General features: G+C 22.2%; 3 protein-coding genes across 4 annotated transcripts; 2 read left to right on the plus strand and 1 right to left on the minus strand.

The window, feature by feature from the left end:
- The first annotated feature begins 3,092 nt into the window (after positions 1 to 3,092).
- Positions 3,093 to 7,511, plus strand: LOC129608569 (adenylyl cyclase-associated protein 1). The gene is made up of 7 exons (XM_055520190.1): positions 3,093 to 3,469; positions 4,732 to 5,320; positions 5,413 to 5,608; positions 5,686 to 6,034; positions 6,338 to 6,714; positions 6,810 to 6,953; positions 7,026 to 7,511. Exons 1-7 carry the CDS (start codon positions 3,397 to 3,399, stop codon positions 7,107 to 7,109), a joined length of 1,812 nt encoding a protein of 603 aa, XP_055376165.1. The 5' UTR covers positions 3,093 to 3,396; the 3' UTR covers positions 7,110 to 7,511.
- Positions 7,512 to 8,023: 512 nt separating this feature from the next.
- LOC129608571 (dolichyl-diphosphooligosaccharide--protein glycosyltransferase subunit 1) lies at positions 8,024 to 9,763 on the minus strand. Its single transcript, XM_055520193.1, has 2 exons — positions 9,081 to 9,763; positions 8,024 to 9,019 (listed from the first exon to the last, which is right to left on the minus strand). The coding sequence occupies exons 1-2, from the start codon at positions 9,640 to 9,642 to the stop codon at positions 8,217 to 8,219; spliced, it is 1,365 nt and encodes a 454-aa protein (XP_055376168.1). The 5' UTR covers positions 9,643 to 9,763; the 3' UTR covers positions 8,024 to 8,216.
- A 936-nt stretch (positions 9,764 to 10,699) lies between these two features.
- On the plus strand, positions 10,700 to 14,691 carry LOC129608570 (zinc finger protein 260-like). Of its 2 annotated transcripts, none has more exons than XM_055520192.1 (6): positions 10,700 to 10,966; positions 12,555 to 13,523; positions 13,585 to 13,696; positions 13,772 to 14,041; positions 14,109 to 14,149; positions 14,229 to 14,691. In XM_055520192.1, the coding sequence occupies exons 2-6, from the start codon at positions 12,558 to 12,560 to the stop codon at positions 14,532 to 14,534; spliced, it is 1,695 nt and encodes a 564-aa protein (XP_055376167.1). In that variant the 5' UTR covers positions 10,700 to 10,966; positions 12,555 to 12,557; the 3' UTR covers positions 14,535 to 14,691. The 2 variants fall into 2 exon arrangements, with proteins under 2 accessions (XP_055376167.1, XP_055376166.1); XM_055520191.1 differs by lacking the exon at positions 10,700 to 10,966 and adding an exon at positions 11,516 to 11,607.
- Positions 14,692 to 18,756: the final 4,065 nt, after the last annotated feature.

Consider the following 18,756-nt stretch of genomic DNA (forward strand, 5'->3'; position numbering starts at 1 on the left):
AAATAAAAGAGAGAATTATTCTCACAGTGATAAATTAAATTCTTTTATAAATAATCATTAAATATTTTTATACACATATATTTTTATAAATACCATTTATAGGTACATATATGTAGTATGTAATTTGTTATTATAAATACGTGTGTTTGTGTGTGTTTACAATGCTTTGCTCGAGATATCTTTCAATGTATACTCTATAATAATGCAAGTATATATACTAGCCATGTACGTTTGTTTTACAAATTTGAAAAAGCCCTCGCGATCTTCACTTACTTACTATATATACATATGTCACATATTTATATATTTATACATGTATATATAAATAGAATTTTATTTATAATGTGAATAATTATTTATAAAACATAAAGTTAAAATTATAATTATACAGGATGATGCATTCGATTTAAAAAAGAAAAAAAAAATTTAAATTTAGGTTATTGGTTGTAAAAGACTTGAATTTTGCCACAGTTTGATCGTGCAAATATTGGCGATATATAATGCAGTTAATATTATTTAAAAAATTTAGTTTATTAGTTTAATTGCAATTGAATTGCAGCATTAAATAAAGAATTGAATTTGAATTGAAAATATCATAAATTTACATTTTAAACTGAAAATTTTAATTTGATTTCTATATTGAGGGCTTTTCATAACTACGTAAGTATAAAAGATTTTTTTTTGTCCAAATATTCCTATTATATCAATTGAACTCACAACTTAAATGTATATGTATGTTTAATACTATTTGGCCATAGTTAAACTTTCCTCCATAAAATTACTATTTGATCCGAGTTTTCACTCTTTCTTCACGACCGATTGGAATCATCTCTTGATTAATTATTTCCAATAGCCCAATATAATGTATAATAAATATAATAGTGTTAAATAAAAGGGAATTTCTCCGTTTCCTTTATATTTTACGAATATTTTTATCTATGCTTGCATCTTAATTTTTTTTTATTTAATGGAGCCAGCTATAACGGCCCAGATAAACATGTAATTTTTAGTTTTGTAACTGTCTGATTGATTTTATTTATATTCCATAGGTTTATATTTAAGCATGCACACATCCAACTTGTATGAACGTATGTAATTAGAGCAATCAAACTGTTTGTAATTTTGTACAAAATAATAATTGCCGTTTTTAGTTATAGCACTAGATTTGAATTAAAGCATTAACTTAGTTGCTCAGATGTGCAAACAACGATTTTACAATTTTGGCAGTGATTGCAAAACTAAAAATTTTTTCTGCCTAATATTGATATTCCCTTTAAAAAATTACTGAAAAATCAAAAAAAAATAATATAAAATTTTATAACTGACCCTGTATGGGAATTGAAAATTATGATTAAAATTTTGCTAGCAAAAAAAAAAAGCTCACATTTTTTTTTTCATTTTGGATAACAAACTTTTATTATAAGTTGGAAAATCTAATTAGACAAAAAAAAAAATATTAGAAAAAAAAATTTCATTACTCATTCATTGACTTTTTCACTGATATATACCCGACTTTTACATATTATATACCTGCATTATGGTATATACGGTGTTGAATTAAAAATTTTGGATTTTATCATTTTTTCTGAAAATGAAATTAATTAAAAATTTCAATCAATTTTAGATTTTTGTGCATAAAAATTTTATTATAACTGAAATTAATTTTATTTTAATTTTAATTATAAATAAAAATCTCCTAGTCTGTCTAGTCTTTTAGTAAAAAAACATATTACAACTTCGAAAATCTACGAATTTTAACGAAATTATTAAAATTGAGGGATTTATGTAAGAAAACCTAATTTTTATGTAAGAAAAAATAATTCTTTAATTTTGTATTAATAATTATAAAATTAACTTAAAGTAGAGAGATGGTATTCAAAATTTTAAAGATTTACATATATCAAATAGAACATTTCAAGGTGATTTCATGCAAGAGATTACCGTAATCATATTTTTAATTAAAATATTAATTTTCTACAACTTAGCTTAATTTGCTATGAAAATGAGTAGCTGTTAAGTAATCGTTTATGAATTTTTACTCAGATAGTTATAGGAATAATATTAACTTGTATCAATGAAAATAAATATCAAATTCTAAATATTTAAATTTTATATAGTATATTTAAAAGTAGATTAATTTTTATTTCTATTAAATAAAAGTAGCTTTTTTAATTTAAAATAAACTACTTTTGAATATTTATTCAAAAATATTCTCAAAGTATGTGCATTTGCTCGTTTATATAGAGTTTATAAAAAATACTAATTATAATAATGACTAATTATAAATAAGGCATTTATATATATTTAATTTTATTTGTGAATTAAAAAATACGAAGATCATTTAGTATGACGAAACGAAGAATGCGAAAAGTAATTAAATTACAAAAGAGAGATTAAATAAAAAAAAAATAAACTGGAAAATTATTTTTTTTTCCGCGTTAATACATTATAATAAATTTAAAATTGTACGAAAATATTGTCCGAAATTAATTTGTAATTTCCTGTATATATATATGACGTATTTTAATACCTGATTATAAATAAATTTTACGATAAAACTTATATACATATATAATATAATATACTAGAATAAAAATATAAATATGTGTGAGTGTGTGTATAGCATAATATGTTAGAAACTTAAAGAGAAGTAAATTTTTGATGAGACAAACAAAAAATAACAAAATTATTTGTTCATTGTTTCATTAAAAGAGTACATACTGTTTATTTAATTTTTTTTTTTTTTTCAGTCATTAAAAATAATTTTAATTTTCAATATAACAAAAAAAAAATGTCGTGTTTTTTTATTCTTATGTTTTTCTTATAAAATTTTCTCAGAATAGAAGCGCTTTTCAGCAAATCCCAAAAAAAAAAAATTTTTTTTTTTTTTTTTCATTTTATGCTCACTTCAATATTCTATTCTATTATTATTACTATTTTTTTTATATAAGTATATTTTTAGTATTCTATAATCATAATCACATATCGGATGCATTTTTTAAAAAAAAAAAAAAAATTCTTTATTATTTATATATATTTTATTTTTAATTTTAAAGTAACATAATTTTTATAATATTTGAGAAAATATTAAAATATTTGAGAGTGAATTTTTAAATTTTGTGGTTTTTTTTTTTCTTGAGAGTAAATGTAAAAAATTATAATAGTATATAAAATATTTAATTTATTCAGCTAGGAATTGAAATAGGGGCATAGAGCTATAGAGTGGTTATATACCCCTCTCCCTTAAAAATCCCACGTTTTTACTATTTTTTTTTTTGTTCAAAAATTTAGAACACCTAATTTGATTAGAATAATATGTTAAATTTTTTTTTTTACATACATAAATACAAAATATTTTTATATTAAATGTGTCAAAGAGTATAATGTTTATATTTAATGGGTCAAAAAGTAAGTGCGTGCTTTGGTCGCACCTTAATTATAAACGAATTAAAAACTTGTAATAACCCAGGTAAAAAAAAAAAATTAGAGTGAATCACATATATGTACATATCTTGTTAATTTATTAATATTATTATTTACTTTAATTATTTTATGTATATATTTCGTGTTTATATTATATTTTGTAAAAAAAAAATAATTTTTATTTTAATTTAACATGAAATTTTCGCTTTAAAAATCCGATCAAATAAACATTTAATAATCACTATAATATAAATAAAAAAATTACAATATTTGTACATATAAATATTAAAAAAAAAAATAATAATAATTAATATTTTTGTTTGTACACTTAATGTTAGAGAATATTTTAATTAATTATATATATATATACCTTATGTCAATAAATAATGTAGATAAGAAAATATTATTTTCAATTATACTTTTATATTTTCAATATTTATTGCAAATTCTCTTTAATTTTTTCTCTTTGTTTTTTTTTTTGTCGCAAAAAATACACACCTTTTTACTTATATTTCAAAGGGTAAAAGCAAAAAATATTGATATTAAAGAATATAAAACCTACATTTAAATTTTTTATTACTGTTAGACATAATTATGTATGTATGTATATGTTTTGATATTTATTGTAAATATAGGTATAAATAATTATTATCATAAAATATTAATATTATATTTTGGATGACATTTTTAAAATTTAAATGTTAAAGTGTTAAACAAAACCCACCTCTATATAATATTTAGATAATATTAAAGCGAATTGAAAAAAATTTAATTAACCTTATACATACTTTAATATTTTGAAATTTAAACCCACATTAATTCAAAAAAGAAACAAATCTATTCTAACAAAATGGTATTAAAGTATAAAATTTTATAAATAAAATAAATTAAATATTCCGGAATTATAATAATTGAACTTTGACATATTTAAATTCAATTAAATTTCTAATTTATGAGAATTCTAATGTTATATTTGAATTAAGCAGGCCGCCTACCAAATTGTATATCTTACGTCAATTTGACTTATTTAACAATGCAATTCCAATTACTGAATGAATCAAGGTTGTTCTAACACATTGCATTTTTGTAAATGGTCTCAGTCTTTCTTCTTATGAATATCCAAATTTTAAGTCTTATTAGATATAAAAAAATATTGAAAAATTATTTAAGAGATTAAAAATAAAATATTAAAGTACATCCAAAATATTTTGTATTAAAATTTATTTATTTTTTTTTATTTAATTAATAATAATAATTTTACAAAATTTAATTTTTTTTTCTCTCTCTCTCTCTCTCTTTTAATTTTAGACTGCGATCCTGATTTAAAGCCTTCCGTAGCAGCCGAACTTGAAAAACAAGTAGATCGTTTAGAAAAACTTGTTGAAAGATTAGAACGTTCTGTATCGGCACATCAATTAGAAATAGCAAATAGAGTATTTAATTCAGTAGTTGATACACAAAAACGTCGTAGTTTTGATATTGAAACAGCTGAATTACCCCCAATACCAAATACATCAACAGATACATCATTAAATAAAATAATTGATCGTCTTGAAAATAATATTAATAAAATAAATTATATTAAAGACGAAAATAATAAAAATAATTTAAATAATAATAATAGCAATAATATAAATAATAATATTGAAGACGGAGACGGTAGTCTTGAAAATATACCAACTGTATTAGACGAATATTTAATTGAAGAAGGAATTATTGATTTAAATCATCAACAACAAGAAGATAAGCAATTTATAGATATAAAAGAAAATAACATAATGAGTGTTAACGGTTATGAAGATATAATTTTGGGTCCATTAACTCAATATATTAATGTATCAAATAAAATTGGTGGAGATGTTGCAAAACATGCTGCACTTGTAGGCAAAGCTTTTGAGTAAGTTTTAATATTTTAATAAATTTTATTTATTTTATATACGAGAAATGATTCATAAATACAATATTGTTTTTTTTTTTTAATGTTTTTAGTGCTCAGTTTGCATATATTAAACTTACAAGTCAAAATGCGCAACCGCCACAAAATAAACAAATGGAATTACTTAAACCAACATCTGATCAAATAGCTGCTATACAAGATTTTCGCGAAAAAAATCGTACATCACAATATTTCAATCATTTATCAGCAATTAGTGAAAGTATTCCCGCTCTTGGTTGGGTGTGCGTGGTATGTAATTTTGGCAATTTTTGAATATAATTAAATATTTGATTTAAAACTATTAATTTTTGATTATTTTTTTTTAGTCTCCAACACCTGGTCCACATGTTAAAGAAATGAATGATGCTGGCCAATTTTATACAAACCGTGTTTTAAAAGATTGGAAAGATAAAGATCCAACTCATGTAGAATGGGCTCGTTCATGGATTCAAACATTAACTGAATTACAAAAATATATCAAACAATATCATACCACTGGGCTAGTTTGGTCTGGTAAGGGTCAAATTGCGGCTGGAGGTGTTCCACCTCCACCACCAGGATGTCCACCACCACCTCCACCTCCAGTATTGGACATGTCCTCAATGTCATTAGGAGGTGCTGATGATCGAAGTGCATTATTTGCTGAAATTAATCGTGGTGAAGATATTACTAAAGGTATTTTTATTTTTACTTTAAATTTCGTAAAAGTAAAAATTTTAACCATAAATTTTTAACTTTGTTTTATTCTTCAAAAAATATTATTTATGAAATTCCGGCAGCGAGACGTAAATATTATTTTTCTTATTATGTAAAGATTAGTTTATCGCTAAAAAATTTAAGCTAATTTTTGAAGAAAACTATCCTTGTTATTTTGATTTTTAGTAAAATTAGTACACTCTTTAGTACAGGTTCTTTTATATAAGAAATAAATTATTACATGACGATATTTTATTAAATTTTTTTTTTTAATTTATTTAGGTCTTCGAAAAGTTACAGCTGATATGCAAACTCATAAAAATCCAACATTACGGACTGGTCCAGCTCCGTTTAAAGCACCTACACCTACATCGACGACTCCAAGCGTTCAACCAACAGGTCCAGTTACTAAAGCACCTGTATTCCAAAAAGATGGTAAAAAATGGATTATTGAACATCAAAAATCTAATCCAAGTCTTAATATTGACAATGCCGAAATGAACAACGTTATTTACATGTTTAAATGTGAAAACTCAACTTTAACAATTAAAGGAAAAGTTAATAGCGTTTTTATGGATTCCTGTAAAAAATGCTCTTTACTCGTTGATTCAGTTGTTGCATCAATTGAGTTCGTTAATTGTCAAAGTGTGCAAATGCAGGTATGTGCGCTATCATATAATTACCTTTATATTTATTTACTTTCCGAATTAAGTAATTAATATGTATTATATATTTCAATTAAAATCTAATTAAGGTTTTACAAAAATGTCCAACTATATCTATTGACAAAACTGATGGCTGTCAAATGTATTTATCAAAAGAATCATTGGATGTAGAAATCGTAAGCTCTAAATCATCTGAAATGAATGTAATGATTCCTAAAGGCAATGGTGATTATGTAAGTTTATAAAAAAATTATATATATATATATATTTGTTTTGTATGATTAATAAAATTTTAATATTTATAGGTTGAACAACCAATTCCAGAGCAATATAAAACTTTAATTAAAGGAACATCCCTACAAACAACATGTGTTGAAAGTCTTGGCTAGTATGCTTAACAAACAATAAATATTAAATAAATAAATAAATAAATAAAAAAATATATATATAAATAAATCAAAATATCAACTAATATAAATTTTATATCATTCATGCTGTTTGAAAAAGCCAAGACATTAAAAAAAAAAATAATGCAGTAAACCCTTCGCTACTCATGCAGTGGAACTTATATTAAATATTATATTAAAAGTATAAAAATTAGTGTACGAAAAATTATTAATACACGTCAGTTTTATTTTTCATTTTTTTTACTAATAAAATTTTATTATTTTTTATCGAAGACATAAATAGTGCGTTAGAATCCGTGAAAAGTATTTATAATCTTTAAATAAACAAAATAAAACTATTGTGTTTATATACAAAAAATTTATAAAATAAAAATTAAATGTTTATTTCGTTTTATTATTCTGTTTCAGAAATTTCACAAAAAAATTAATACGTTACATACCATCATCTAAAATTCTAAAGGGAAACAAATAGAATATTGGAAAAATGTTCAAAGTTGCATTTATGAATTTACTGTCTTGTTTTTAACCTATTTACTTTTTCTTTCGTTATAAAAATATTCGGAAAGGTTTTGTTTAAAAATATTCTATTGAATTGCAAGAGCAAAAGTTCATGCCAAATAGCATTTTTTTGGTTCAATTTTAAAGGTACATATTTTTAAAAGAAAAACAAGTTAGAAAAAAAATGAAATTCTGATCAAGATTAAAGGTATAAAGTCGAGTGAAATTTAAAATTTTCCACATTCTAACAATGCAGGCACTTAAAAAAATTACATATTTTTAGTAATTTTTCAATGCCAATAAGATAACGCTTATAAAGGTAATTAATTTTATTATTATAGTTATTATTATTTTGAAAAACTCCGAAATTATAATTCAAAAACAAACATACCTATTTTTATTGAAATTTATTTTACCAGACGCATGCGTAAATTACATCAAATATTTTTGTTCATTTTTATTTATTTTTGCCTCAAAAAACAATGTGGTGTTTAATTTTTTAAATTTTAAAAATTCATATTTAATTAATATGCTTAGAAATTATCTTATTTTCTAATACAAAACATATTTTGGAAAGTTCTTAAAAATTATCTAGTCTTTGTGATGATGGATTTCTTTTTCCTTTACTATTGAAAAATCAAGGCGCATACAAATAATTACTATCACAAATAAAACAAATAGGAAACTGACGACCAATAGCGGTTCTTGAAGCATAGTAATTTTAGCAAAATTATATTTTAAATTGAAATCGTGTATATGATTTTCCACCAAGTTTCTTTTAGAAAATGAAATTACAGGTCTTCCAAATGTATCCAAATATGTATAATGCAATGTATCAGGTAAACGAGTTATTGGATACGGTGTAATTAACTTTATATTTGTACATCCTTCTGGTAAAATAATTTTTACAATAGCTTCATCGATAGTCATATCGTCAAAAACATGATCAATTGCTCTCATTTTTAATAAGTAGTTATCTCCATTATTGAATAAATACTCAAAAGAAGGAACATTATATCCTAAAGTATAATGAGTTTTCCATCCGCCAAATAATGGAAATCTAGGTTTTAAGTCAAGTTCAACTGAATCTTTTAAAATTTTCATATTAGAAGTTGAAATATTTCCATTTGTATCGCGATAATATACACCGGTAGCAGATGCCGGTAAAATAGTTTTATATGATTTTACAGCTGACAAACTATTTCTGGTATCTTTTTGGAATTCACTTCGTGAAAATGAACCTTTTAGTTTGGCTCCGGAATGTAATATATCAATTGTTTCTTCTATAGCAATATTACCCCAATGAGAAATTTCAATTGTTCGTTCTAATCGGCTGACAATCAAAAATGGTGAATGATTTTCATAATGAATTACCAATTCTTCAGTCGTGAAAGCTAAAAAGAAACAAATTTCATTTCGTTAAAAACTTCTAACAAATTGTCTAATATTACTTACGGGCTATATTTTCATAATTTCCATAACTTATAGTGCTTTCTGACATAGAGACCGGTTTAATTTGAGTATAAGATTCAACATTTCTAGAACTTAAATAAACTGATGTTTCCTGATTTACGGTTTTGTATGGTGAAAAGAAATATAAATTTCCAAAATATCTAACCAGCTGTTTTTCAGATTGAGTTATACTTGCTGGATAAGCTTGTAACATTTTCGTATATACTGCCTCTATATACAGAGTTTGGGTAGCTGCAGGATTTGAAAATGATACTAAATACTCCCAACCATTACTTGTTTTACTTTCTGTTAATTTCAATTCTTTTTTTGATCCATCTTTTGCCGATAAATATGCTAAATGATTTTTCTCGTCTTCAGTTAATACGAAAGTATATGCAGATATTACTCCATTATCAGTACGGCCCAAATTTATTTTATGGTATACCTTAACAAGTTGAGAAGTTAAGTCAATAGTCCTTTCAACTTTTTTATTCTCAATTGCCGTATCAACGGCACAATAAATTCCTGCTATTAAGCACATAAATATTAACCCATGTTTCCACATATTTATACAAATATTTGTGGTAGTTTAATATGATTCAAATTCAGGATTAATATCTATAAAAATTAAGAAAATAAGATGCACACGGTTTACCCGTTTAGATCAGTCAACAGCGCCACTCGTAGTACACGTTATCCCAACAAAATGTCAAATAAGAAGACATTTGACGTGTCAATTGTCAATATTTTTTATCCCAGTAAACATAAAATGACAAAATTTTTTTTTTAGAGTGACCATATATAGAACAAATATTTTTAATGAAATAAAATCTTTAATTAATTTAAATAACTTTTATCATGTCACAAATTTCATCTAATTATAAAAACAAAATAAATATCAAAAAAATATTAAAATCAAAATGAATACAGCTTAAGTATTGAGATTTTAAAATAAAAATTATGAAGAGAAGTGTTGCGTAATTAAATAATTGCCGATTAGTATTAGAATTATGAAAAATTTTAGTTAAAATTTTCAACAATAATTCGAAATAGGATCTGAATATTTTTTAAGAATATTTCGTTCCATCCGCATCAATAAAGTCCAACACACATTACAATACTTAACAAATAATTATTCAAAAATTATCAAGTTAAGATAAAAATATTTAAAATTATTATTGAATTAAAAATATTTGCTTAAATAAAACATTTTATGATTATGAAATTTAAAAAAAAATTAAGCATTAATTTAAATAAATCGTAAATTTAATAACAAATGACAACAATAAATTTTTCCTATAAATTCTTCAAAATAAAATTTGCCCAATTTTATTAGAAACCCATTAAACTTTATTCCTATTAAATTCCGAAAAATGAAAATCGCTGAATTATTTTGCTGATTAATTTTTTTCTGACATATTATTCAAATACATCTTTCCTTCTTTAACTAATTTTTATATGTTGGATTTAAGGTTATGTTTCCGGCAAAAAAAACTATATACATCTCTTTCACTTAGAGATGTAAACAAAAACATTCTAGTTTTTAAAGGAAATTTCTTTTATCGTTTTTTTTATATTTTTTTTTTGTCTGGCTTGGCCCATGCACAATAAAACACAAAAAAAAAAAAATACTAGCGAGGATGTTTTAGTAAGAAATGAGTATAAGTTCAGCAGATTCAATTTTAAAGTACATTATTTGACTTATTAAAATTTTAGTTTGATTGTTGCGAAGCCAAAGCGTGGTGTATTCTTATTAAAGAGTATATATTAGATTACTTACAATATTATTTTAAATTTTTTTTTATGAAAAAGTTTTAATAAATTTTATTTTGAATAATAAATAAACCTAATAACAATAAAGTAGTGAAAAATTAGAAAATAAATTTAATGTAAGATATTATGTTTGAATCATAAAATTATTGATTAATCAAAAGTAATATAAAAAAATACCTTACATACCTAACTATCTATCTATCTACTTAATAATAATCTATTTAATTTTTAATTATATTTTAAATTAAAAATGCATAAAAGATAATTTTTTTTTTGTTTAATGTGATACAAAAATATTTAAATTACTTGAAAAATTAAAATTAATTTTCATTTAAAATTTCATTTTTTTTTTTATTGAAAAGCATCATCCCCCTTTGTCTTTTATTTAAAAAAAAAAAATTTTTTTTAATTTTATTCATTAATACAAGTTTACTTTATTCACTACCACATATGCATTAAATTAATATTATTAAATAAAAAAAAAAAAACCCAAAACGAAATGAATAAAAAAAGGAGGTAGCTATATATATACATACATATATATTTATGAAAGAAAATTTAAATTGGTTTTGGTATAGTAATAGTAGTACTTGGGTGGTAATTTATTTTTTTTTTTTTATTTCATATACAATATTTCGAGTCTGCTTAAAAAAAGGGAATCAAAAGAAAAAGGAATATAAATATACCTATGTGCATATAAATATATTTACATACATGTGTTACATATAATATAAAAAAGTTTATGTATATGCAAAGAGTAGGTATATAGTTTGCGCGGGTAGTTGAATTAAAAAAAAAAAAAAATTATTTAAGTATTATTTCAGGTAGACATCAAAAATGAATAAAAAATTTTAATAAAACATCTGTTGTTAAAGGAGACGATGCACATATGTACATACATATATAAAATATATGTAGGAACATTTTTTTATTCATCTTTTTACTTTTTTTTTTTGTTATTCATATATTATGTACATTAATGTGTACTTCTGTTTCATACATATGAGCACTTATATTCTAATTATTCAGTAGTAGCTTCTCATATAACAAACTTAAAATCTGATAAATTGCATAAGAAAGGAATATCCTTTATTTCATGAACTTTAAACTTGAGGAAAATCACAATATAGTTGTCGAATATAGGTATGTATTGTATTAAATTACTCCTAAGTAATTTAGATAGGTAGGCAACTAAGCCAAAAAGAAAAAAATTGAATTATTTTAAAATTCCATTAAAATTTTACTTTATATTAATTAAAGGCATGCATATACATACCTACATAATTTACTTTTTTGTAAAGCAAAAAATTATAAGAGTCAATGCAATCATTAAATTCAAAAGAGAAAATAAATAAAAATCAATATTTGCCATAAAATTTTTCTAGTAAGATTAAATACAATATAGGTTCTTATTTAAATTGTTCTGTACTGAAATATTATTCTTGCCAATTGATTTATTTTTATCTATATACAAAGTTACTCTATACACTATGTGTTTCGGCAAGACCTGAGATTCTAAATTAAATTTTTTTAGAATGGTATTGTATAAAATAGCCTTTTTTAAAAATTTAATAGAAAGGTAAAGGTAGGTAGATATTTAGCTAGGTATTACCCAAAAACCAAATAAAAAATACTAAAATTTATTTGAATAAATTACAAATTAAATTAATATATTTAAATGGTTTATATGTATATTTCTTATAGAAAATGGAAATAATACCTATAACAACACCAAATATAAAATTACCGGTAACAATTACACCTGTGGTAAATGATGAAATCGAAAAACCAATTAAAAGACAACCAGATTTAACATTTCATTGCATGTGTTGTAATGAAATATTTGAACATCCTAAAACCCTAATAGATCATATGAATAAATTACATTCTGATTTATCTGTAGAACAAGAACAACGGCCAACAACTAGTAATATAAATCAAACAAATGGATTTATTAATGGAAATATAATATATAATGGAGTAGTAGGTGTTAATAAACTTAGTAATGGTTTAATGAAAGTTAATGATGATAATGGGGATGAGGATGATTTCGAAGATGATGATGAAGATGATGATGAGGATGATGATATTTATAGTAGTGGTATTATTGAACCAATATGTGAAATAACTGATTTATCTGAAGAAGAAATACAAAAATTTCATATTAAACAACAGCAAAATAATTTAATTGAATTCAATCAAAATAATATTCAAATAAATAGTGATGCTGAAATGGATACGGACGGAAATTCAGCTGATATTAATCAAATATGGGGCCCAGAAACATCAATGGATAACGATGAAGATGATGATGATGATGACGATGAAGAAAATGAATTAGAAATCGATTTAGATAATGAAGAAAATGATAAAGAAAGTTATTCAAGTAATAGTAATAAAGCTAGTTCACCATCACAATTTATAAATTTCCGTACAAGAAGAGGTAGAAGAAGTTTAGAATATCAAAAGCAAGCTGAATTAAGAAAAGGTGATCCAAGCAGTAAAATTTTTCAATGTTCACAATGTGAAGATTCATTTCCAAATGCTGGTGATTTAGCAAAACACGTTAGATGTCATATTACTAATAAACCATTTATGTGTTCAATATGCGAGAAATCGTTCACACATATTGGATCCTTAAGTACTCATATTAGAATTCATTCTGGTGAAAAGGTATAAAATACTAATAACATATTATATTATTTTTTTTTATTCAAAAATTCAAATTTTTTAGCCTTATAAATGTGAGATATGCACAAAAAGTTTTACGCAATCTTCCAGTTTATTAGTACATATGAGATCTCATTCAGTTCGAAAACCTCACCAATGTACTTTATGCGATAAAGGTATAAATGTTTAGAATAGTTATTTAGTAATGTAATTAATATTGTATTTTAATGTGACCTCAATTTATATTTTAGGTTTTATAAATTCAAGTAGTTTAGTTTTGCATATAAAAGCTCATGCCGAAGGTGAACCATTTGCTTGCAGTGTTTGTGACAAAAGCTTTAAAAATTCCAGTCTTTTATCAGAACATATGTTACTTCATCAAAATGATTCAGGAGTATATAAGTGCGCGATTTGTCGTGATATATTCAAAGGAAGCGCTGAATTAGTGCAGCATATGAAAATTCATATGGGCGAAAAACCTTTCCAATGTTCCATTTGTGAAAAATCATTCACCCAACCTGGTTTGTTTTACAATTTTTTTTTTTTTTTATTATGTATTATATGTGTAACTTTTTTCTCATCTTATAGGTTCATTAAACACTCACATAAGAATTCACTCTGGTGAAAAAGTGAGTAATTTTTTTTATTTTTAATAAAAATCAAAGAAATAACAATGAAGAAATCTATTAATTTTACTTATTTTTTTAGCCATATAAATGTGAAATTTGTAACAAATCATTTACACAAGCATCTAGTCTATCAGTTCATATGAAAATTCATACAAATGAAAGAGGTTTTCCATGTAATGTTTGTGGTAAAACCTATAGTCAACAAGCATATTTAAAAAAGCATATGGAAGGTCATTTGCAAGGAGCAAACATTAATCAACCTTTGTCTTGTATTGTTTGTGGTAGTCTATTTAAAAATGCATTTGCTCTAGCTCAACATGTTACACAAGTTCATACAGATTTACTGCAGACGCTTAAAAATTTGCAAAATTTAAAATCTGAATAATCTTTCAAAATTTATTTTTATGGATAAAATTATTATTACTACTTCCAATTTGATCAATCATACGTATATATTTTTGTAAAACAAAAAATTATTGATTTTCCATTTTTTTTATATTTGTTTTACTATCTGAAAATAATAATTGTTAACATAATTTGCTCTTATGATGGTTGATACAAAAAAAAATGCTTACTTATAAATTTATTTAGAATTTAAGTACATTCTCATAATTCAAAACCTTACCCTATCCCAAATACAAATATAAAAAAAAATTAATTTAAGTAATATTGTAAAAAAAAAAAATATTTTTATTGCATGTATGTACATATAATTTCGATTCTAATTCATAAGTTTCAAAGGTAATTATACTTAATGTCTCGAAAAGAAAGTTTAAAATTGAAAACAGTATTTTTTATCAGTATTTCTGGTAAACTAAAACCATTATCGAAATATATTTAATATATCGTTTTAAATAATACATATTTAAAATTGATATCATTTATGTTATTTGAAAAAAAATTAAGAAAAAAACTCATAAGAAATTCTATTCATAAACTAAGTATTTTTAATAAATTTTTTGTCTGAATTAAGCTTGGTAACTAAGAAAAAAATTATCTAATAACCATAAAAAAGAACAAATTTCAGTTTTGCTACATTTATAAAATTCGATGTTGAGATATGACAATTTATATATTATTTATACTAATTATCATTGTCAATTTTTAACAATTTTATTGATAAAATTTTAACAATAAAATTATCATTTCGAATCATTTATTCCTAATTATTCGATTGACAAACATTTTAATAATAAATATAAAAAAAGCTATAAAAAGTTAATTGTTTTTAATAAGCTATTGTTAAATTTATATAGGCTCTAATCATTGCCATATTACCAACAATTTCTTCATCCGAAAAATCGTTTCACTTTAAATTATTTTACGATTAGCCTATATGAATGCTTTCACTTCTCCGGTTTTTTCTTTTCAATTAAAACGAATATTAATAAAAAAATTTGTAATTGCGACTAAACATTTTACAATTAGCAATAAAAAGTTGCCAGTAGTTGACAATGGTATTAAGAATTAGTCAATTTTATTGACAACAGTAATTAGCTTACATTACTAATGATAAAAATTGTCAAATTTATTTATAAATTCTTTTTAATATTTCTTAAATATTTTTATTTTATTACTTTATGTTATTTGATTAATTCAGAAAAAAAAATGTATAATTAGATAAGCAAAGTACATAATATATTTTTTAAGTGAAATACATACATTAATATTATATAATTATATATTTAACAGGAAAATTAAAAAATATTTAAATTAAATGGTTGCATTCATTTATGTATGTTTTCTAAGTTTTTAAAAACAAATATTTTGTATGGATTTTATAACTAAACATAATTTTCAAATTATAAATAAATATTTTAATTTATCAAACTAATTTTTTTTTGTGTTATATTATATATAAATTATTTTTTTATTATTTTATATTTTTTCACTTAGATATGTTTATTTTAAACGAAAATTTTTCAAATAATGTGCCTAAGATTTCTTGCATACTTAAAAAAATATTGTTATTAAAACAATTACATATATCCGTTTCGATATTTATTAAATTATAATATTATTTTATGTATGCAATAAATTTAATCTCTTTTATATCATTTGGCCATTTTTGATTATTTATATTTTTTGCAAAAAATTATAATCTTTTGCCGAAAGAATAATCAAAAATCGATTGATCCATACTTTTATTTATTAAATAAATTCAGTAAATAAAGCGTTTGATTTTGAAATAAAACAAAATTATAATTTTATACATACATAAATAATAATAATAATAATAAAAAGAAAAATCAAATTGTATTCAATTATTTATACCAAAATGAACTTAATAGAATTACAAAACAAAAATAAAAACGGAAATATTTATTGATTAAAAAAGTTAATATAAAATTTATTTTTTGAACAAAAACAATAGAAACTGTATTTACTGTATTCAAATATTATACACAAAAAAAATAAAATACATTATATTATATATATTTAATATTATACATTGAAATATTTTACTCAATAAAATAAAAAAATCCAATTTATTTGGAAATATGTAGCTTTAATGGAATCTACCAGTTTGCAACCGAAATTATATATAAATATCATAAAGTTTTTAAAAATAATATCATTTTATTTAAAAAAAATTTTATGTTTTTTATTAATGTTATAGAAATTCTATTCCTTGTAAAAGTAAAAATTTATTATTTTGTTTTATTTTACAAAAATATTGTAAAAAAAAAAAAAAAAAAACTAAAATTAAAAATATTTTTTTTTTTAATTGTATAAAATTTAACTTAAACAGCAGTCTATATAATGAAAATTCTTAAATTTGCAAAATTTAAATATTTAAATATCTCAATTTTTTATGAAAAAATTAAAATAATAAATACTTGCGAAATAATGAATTTAATGAATTTTTTAAAGGATTGAATCATTAGTTCGTAGAATAAGAAAAAAAAAATTGAAAATTAAAAACTATGATTATACTTCATTTATTAATTAATTTTAAAATTAAAAATTCATAATTTCGATTAATTTTATAAAGAAAAAGAAAATAAATTGATCAAATAATTAAGACTGAAGCTTGAATTTTTTTTTTCAATTAATTAAATACTTTTATTATTAATTCAATTTTTAAATATTTTCATTGTAAAATTTTTCATTAGTTAAAAATTTAATATTTCTTTCAGTATTTTATTTTTCTAAAAGTTTTTTTTCTAAAATAATAATGTATAAGAATAACATATATGTATAAAAATTGATTAAATTTTAAAATTAATTTTAAATGAAGAACTTGAGACAATGCTGTGAAAAAAATTTAATAATAATATTTAAAATTCCATTATAAGTTAATTATTTATAGAGAAATCATGAAAAAGAAAAAAAAACGCTGTTGGTAATGATGACAACTAACAAGGAAATCTATAAGACTTTAACGAAATTAATTAATCTGATTTGAAGTATGTGTAACGTTTACTCCTTAAATATAAAGGATCTCTACATCAAAAAAATAAAAACAAAAGCATGTACCAATTTCCATTTATTGTTAAGCCATAAGTTAATTCTCACAAGTCTAATTAATTTAAAGATCTTATTAAAAGTAAAATGCATTTACAATAATTAATTATTAAAAAATTTGCAATATACCAACAAAATAAAATAAAAAGTCAGAACAATAATACTCAAATTTCTCCAAAAAAGCAAAAAAAAAAAAAAAAAAAAACAAATTGTATTTTTGTAATTCTTAAGTATTATATATATATATATTATAATAAACAATAAAACAAAGAACAACATAGTTTAAGCTAAAAAGAGTTAATGATATATTTGCAAATGTATATTATTAAAACAGAAAACATAAATGTAAATATTTCAAAAAAAAAAAAAAAAGTAAAAAATTGTTTTTTTTTTTTCATTACTTTATTTTTTTAACATAAGGTGAATACAACAACGTCACATGTAATTGCATTGTAAACTGCTCTGCTTTTTGCTTTTACAGAATGTAAAGCTTTAATTACTCTGCAGTTTGCAATAATATGTGACACTATGCTGTTGCATCTAACATTATACAATTACATTTCACATTATGCAATTGCATTATCAATCACAACTACATTTATATTCTAAATTCAGTCTTTTTCGAAATATCAACTTACCCCCAAAAACCTTCAATATCAAATTGAATCAATAATAATTATATTTTCTATACATTTTATAAAAAACGATATGCGCAATATGAAAAATTCTCTTGAAAATCCACTTTTATTAAACTAAAAATTGGAAATTGAATTAAAGAAAAAATAGCGAGGTAAACTATTAACGTCCTAAGTATTAAGAGGTCTAATTGTGTATTTTGCTTTTCCATCTCACTTTTCTTTCAAAATTTTCCATTCACTTTCAAATCAAAATTCTTTGCTTTCCTAATGGATAGTTCGTCATTTTTCCAATAAGATTACTAAATTTTTCAATTGGATTCTTGCGTTTGTTCTAAAATTGCCGACTGAACCTCTCTAAAACAAAATGAATAAATTTTGTATATATTTTACGCAATAAATCTCTTCAGTCGAAAATTACATTATACAAACATAAAATAATTACTGTTTCTTCTCACTTGGCGAGTAAAATAAAGAGATAGATGGTCCGGCTTTTAGAAAATC

This window comes from Condylostylus longicornis, unplaced genomic scaffold (assembly GCF_029603195.1).
Source record: "Condylostylus longicornis isolate FDR11 unplaced genomic scaffold, ASM2960319v2 ptg000031l, whole genome shotgun sequence".
In the NCBI taxonomy this organism is placed as follows: domain Eukaryota; kingdom Metazoa; phylum Arthropoda; class Insecta; order Diptera; family Dolichopodidae; genus Condylostylus; species Condylostylus longicornis.

Bases quoted from the DNA above. Each gene is read 5' to 3' on its own strand.
- LOC129608571 (XM_055520193.1), bottom strand. From the start codon at position 9,642: ATGTGGAAACATGGGTTAATATTTATGTGCTTAATAGCAGGAATTTAT. The intron at 9,020-9,080 runs GTAAGTAATATT...GTTTCTTTTTAG, and splicing joins AAATTATGAAAATATAGCCC to CTTTCACGACTGAAGAATTG.
- LOC129608570 (XM_055520191.1), top strand. The intron at 13,524-13,584 runs GTATAAAATACT...CAAATTTTTTAG, and splicing joins GAATTCATTCTGGTGAAAAG to CCTTATAAATGTGAGATATG. The intron at 14,150-14,228 runs GTGAGTAATTTT...TTATTTTTTTAG, and splicing joins GAATTCACTCTGGTGAAAAA to CCATATAAATGTGAAATTTG.
- LOC129608569 (XM_055520190.1), top strand. From the start codon at position 3,397: ATGGGTCAAAAAGTAAGTGCGTGCTTTGGTCGCACCTTAATTATAAAC. The intron at 5,321-5,412 runs GTAAGTTTTAAT...TAATGTTTTTAG, and splicing joins CTTGTAGGCAAAGCTTTTGA to TGCTCAGTTTGCATATATTA. The intron at 6,035-6,337 runs GTATTTTTATTT...TAATTTATTTAG, and splicing joins TGGTGAAGATATTACTAAAG to GTCTTCGAAAAGTTACAGCT.